A 4,439-nucleotide genomic window follows, 5' to 3' on the forward strand; every position below is an offset into this window, starting at 1 on the left:
CGGTGCCATCGACATCTGCGAAGCCAAAGACATCCTCACGGAGGAGAGGCGCCACATCCTGATCAACATCCTCTTACCACTGGCGCTGCAGCTGCATGTGGAGCGGCTGAAGGTGAGGCAGGTGCAGGGCACCTGGAAGGTGACCGGCATGGAGGGCGACGTGTGCGGCGAGTTCAAGGTGCCGGAGGAACACGTCACGGTAGGCTTCAGCAACATCGACTTCGTGCTGTACGTTGCCTCGGTGCCGAGCGACACGGACGTGATGGCGTGGTCCGCGTTCTGCCAGGTGTTCCCTGACGGCCGACCTGCCGTGGGTGTCATCAACATCCCGGCGGCCCACATTCGGTCACCCTACGACCAATTAATGATACGCACCGTGGCGCACGAGGTGGCGCACGCCCTCGGCTTCAACCGCATTTTTTTCGACAGCTTCGGCATGGTGACGGCCGCCATTGGAATTCGTGGCAAAGACTATTATGCTCCTGTGCTCAACACCCCCACGGTGGTGACCAAGGCACGCGAGCAGTACGGCTGCACCCTCTTGAGCTTTCTTGAGCTGGAGGATACGGGTGGCCCTGCCTCTCTTGGCTCGCATCTTAAGGGGCGCAACGCCAAGGACGAGCTCATGTCTTCTGTCGTTAAGGGAGGGTACTACACCGCCCTGACCATGGCCGTCTTCCAGGACCTCGGCTTCTACCAGGCGGACTTCAGCATGGCCGAGGTGATGCCGTGGGCCTATCTCGCCAGCTGCGACTTCCTCACCAATAAGTGCATGGAGAGGAACATCACGCAGTGGCCCGGGATGTTCTGCAACACCACTGACGTTCTTCTGCGCTGTTCCACTGACCGACTGACCCTCGGAACGTGCAAATTTACCCAACGGAAAAGGCCGCTGCCGACGTACTTCCAGTACTTCACTGACTCCTTCATCGGCGGATTCTCACCGTTCATGGACTACTGCCCGTACGTGGATACCTACCCCGACGGTGCTTGCAATCAGGACCCATCGATGGCATCGCCTTCTTTAATGGAGTTCAACGTCTTCTCCGACGCGGCGCGCTGCTTGGATGGCGTCTTCAGACCGAAGCACGGCATCGTTCACGGTAACCACTACAACGGCTTGTGCGCCAACGTGAAGTGCGACAGAGTCCACCACAGGTACAGCGTCCAGGTGTACGGCAGCAGCGGCTACGTCGCATGCACGCCGGGCCAAAGCATTGAGCTGGCCACGACCAGCACCGCCTTCGTGGAAGGCAGCTACATTATGTGCCCGCTGTACGTGGAGGTGTGCCAGGCCAACATCAAGGGAGTCATAGACTTCGAGGGAGACGCTGCCGACACAGCGGCGGCGTGATGGTGGAGTGAAAGGATGACTGCATTGGCCACTGTGACGGCTGCGCTGCTGGGGATAGTGCTCGCTGCCATGGCAGGCCTCGTGGTGTGGCTGCTCCTTATCAGCCTCCCCTGATCGCGACGCAAGCTGAGCGGCTCCCGCTGTGGCTGACGAGGGCCTCTGCTAGCGTGAAACGGAACGAGCAGGATGGCTGGGGGCGCGGTGCCGCTGTAGTGTGCCCCTGTGCCGACGGCCATCGCAGCCCACGCGCGTCGAAATGGCCTTTGTTTTTTTAGTTTTTAGTTTTCGTTGTTCTGTCGCCTCTCGGTGACGGCGTTCCCAGTGCGGCATCAGAGTCTGATGGATGCGTGTGTTGGGGGCTCTCTCTCTCGCAGCCCCCACCACCCCCTCCCTTTCCGTTGCTTCTCTTTTCCTATTGCTGCGCGGGTGTGCGTGCCGCTGGTAGACACCTTGAGCTCCTGGCCATTTGCCCTGCAGTGGCGCAGACGACCATCAAGGTCATGGGGTGGGCCTCGACACACCCCGCTGTCCCACGGCGAGCACACCGCGCGTGTTTGTTTTCCTTTGCTTTCAGCATCCTGTGCTTTCGACTCTGCAAACGCCGTGCGGCGGGCGCAGGCGGCCTGATGTGCGCCCTCTCTCTCTCTCTCTCGGCAGCGCGACACGGGGAATGGACGTGAGCCAGAGGGGAGGAAGGCGAGCACGCGCCCCTGCGCCATGGCCGGCAGTCGTGCGCTTCGTTGTCGCGACCTCCCAGAGAGTCACCCTCTCCCCCGCCCAGCACGCGTCAGCAGGGCGCACTCGCCGTCCTCCGACACGCGCCCTATTCGGGGCTGGAAAGGGCAGCCGGAGGGCGTGGGGCCGCGTCTGTTTGCTCGTGGCCGCCGCCCTTGCGGTGCGCGGGAGGCCGCGGCGTGCGGGGCACCTCGCCCCTGCTTCCCTCACCACAACCCTCGCTCCCTTGCCCCTCCTCCTCTCCAGACTCACTGGCATATCCCGTCTCGCTACCCACCCACCCGCCCTCCCACACGCACGCACGCACGCACACAAGCCCTCATCCTCGCCACCACACCCCACGGCCCACAGCATCTGCGCCTGGTGCGCCATGCCCCGCGACAGCAGCAGCACGCCCCGGCGCCGCAGCGTCGCCGCACGCCTGATGCGGCTCGCCGCAGCGGGCCTCGTCATGGCCGTCGGTGCCGCCGCCGTGTGGGCGCAGGCCGCCGGCCATCACTGCATCCACGACAAGCTGCAGACCCGCGTGCTGCAGTCGGTGGCGCAGCAGCGCAGTCCTGCCGTCAGCGTCTCGGCCCTCGGTCTGCCCTACGTGTCCGCCGGCACCATCAGCAGCGCTCACACCGTCGACTGGGCGCTGGCCGACAGCACGTCGCCGAGTGTCGTGCGCGCCGCGGACTGGGGCACGCTGCGCATCGCCGTCTCCACCGCAGACCTCACGGACCCCGACTACTACTGCTCCTACGTCGGGCAGCGTGTGAGCAACCACGCTGGCGCCTTCGTCACCTGCACTGCCGAGGACATCCTCACGGAGGAGAAGCGCGACATCCTCGTCACCTACCTCATCCCGCAGGCGCTGCAGCTGCACGTGGAGCGGCTGAGGGTGAGGCAGGTGCAGGGCAGCTGGAGGGTGACCGGCATGACGGGCCCAATCTGCGGCGACTTCAAGGTGCCGAAGGCACACGTCACGGTAGGCGTCAGCAACGCCGACTTCGTGCTGTACGTCGCCTCGGTGCCGAGCGAGCCGGGGGTGCTGGCGTGGGCCACGACCTGCCAGGTGTTCTCGGACGACCATCCAGCCGTGGGTGTCATGAACATCCCTGCGGCGAACATTGTGTCGCGCTACGACCAGGGCACCACGCGCACCGTGACGCACGAGGTGGCGCACGCCCTCGGCTTCAGCAGCGTGTTTTTCGAGAACGCCGGCATCGTGACGAACGTCACGAATTTGCGCGGCAAGCCCTTTGCGGCTCCTGTGATCAACAGCAGCACGGTGGTGGCCAAGGCGCGCGAGCAGTACGGCTGCGCCACCTTGGAGTATCTGGAGGTGGAGGACCAGGGCGGCTCCGGCTCTGCTGGCTCGCATCTTAAGGGGCGCAACGCCAAGGACGAGCTCATGGCGCCTGCCTCGGCTGCAGGGTACTACACCGCCCTGACCATGGCCGTCTTCGAGGACCTCGGCTTCTACAAGGCGGACTTCAGCATGGCCGAGGTGATGCCGTGGGGCCGGAACGCCAGCTGCGACTTCATCACGAATAAGTGCATGGAGGACAACATCACGCAGTGGCCGGAGATGTTCTGCAACACCACGGAGAGGCGGTATCGGTGCCCCACCGACCGGCTGAAACTGGGGACGTGCGGTATACGCACCTATAGCACCCCGATGCCGACGTACTTCCAGTACTTCACCAATGCCTTTCTCGGCGGGTTCTCAGCATTCCTGGACTACTGCCCGTTCATCGTGGACTACAGCAATGGTGCTTGCAATCAGGACCCATCGATGGCATCGCCTTCTTTGCAGGCCTTCAACGTCTTCTCCGACGCGGCGCGCTGCTTCGATGGCGTCTTTCAGCCGAGGAACAGTAATGCTCGCTCTGAGCCAAACAACGCCTTGTGCGCCAACGTGATGTGCGACACGGCGGCGCGCACATACAGCGTCCAGGTGCGCGGCAGCAGCGGCTACGTCGCATGCACGCCGGGCGAGAGCATTGACCTGGCCACCTTGAGCGCCGCCTTCGTGAATGGCAGCTACATCACGTGCGCGCCGTACGTGGAGGTGTGCCAGGCCAACATCAAGGGGCTCATAGACTTCGAGAGAGACGCTGCCGACACAGCGGCGATGCGACAGTGGAGTGAAAGGATGTATGTATTGGCCACTGTGACGGCTGTGCTGCTAGGGATAGTGCTCGCTGCCATGGCAGGCCTCGTGGTGGGGCTGCTTGTTATCAGCCTCCCCTGATCGTGACGCAAGCTGAGCGGCTCCCGCTGCGGCTGACGAGGGCCTCTGCCAGCGTGAAACGGAACGAGCAGGACGACTGGGTGCGCGGTGCCGCTGTAGTGCGCCCCTGTG

General features: G+C 63.8%; 2 protein-coding genes across 2 annotated transcripts; both read left to right on the plus strand.

The window, feature by feature from the left end:
* Position 1: 1 nt before the first annotated feature.
* GP63-4 (GP63, leishmanolysin) lies at positions 2 to 1,354 on the plus strand (the record flags this gene model as incomplete). Its single annotated transcript, XM_001562776.1, has 1 exon — positions 2 to 1,354. A coding segment is annotated over one exon (1,353 nt), but the record flags the coding sequence as incomplete, so codon positions are not given.
* A 1,105-nt stretch (positions 1,355 to 2,459) lies between these two features.
* GP63-4 (GP63, leishmanolysin) lies at positions 2,460 to 4,328 on the plus strand (the record flags this gene model as incomplete). Its single annotated transcript, XM_001562777.1, has 1 exon — positions 2,460 to 4,328. The coding sequence occupies one exon, from the start codon at positions 2,460 to 2,462 to the stop codon at positions 4,326 to 4,328; it is 1,869 nt and encodes a 622-aa protein (XP_001562827.1).
* Positions 4,329 to 4,439: the final 111 nt, after the last annotated feature.

The sequence above is a fragment of the Leishmania braziliensis genome, chromosome 10, assembly GCF_000002845.2.
Source record: "Leishmania braziliensis MHOM/BR/75/M2904 complete genome, chromosome 10".
NCBI classification, from domain to species: domain Eukaryota; phylum Euglenozoa; class Kinetoplastea; order Trypanosomatida; family Trypanosomatidae; genus Leishmania; species Leishmania braziliensis.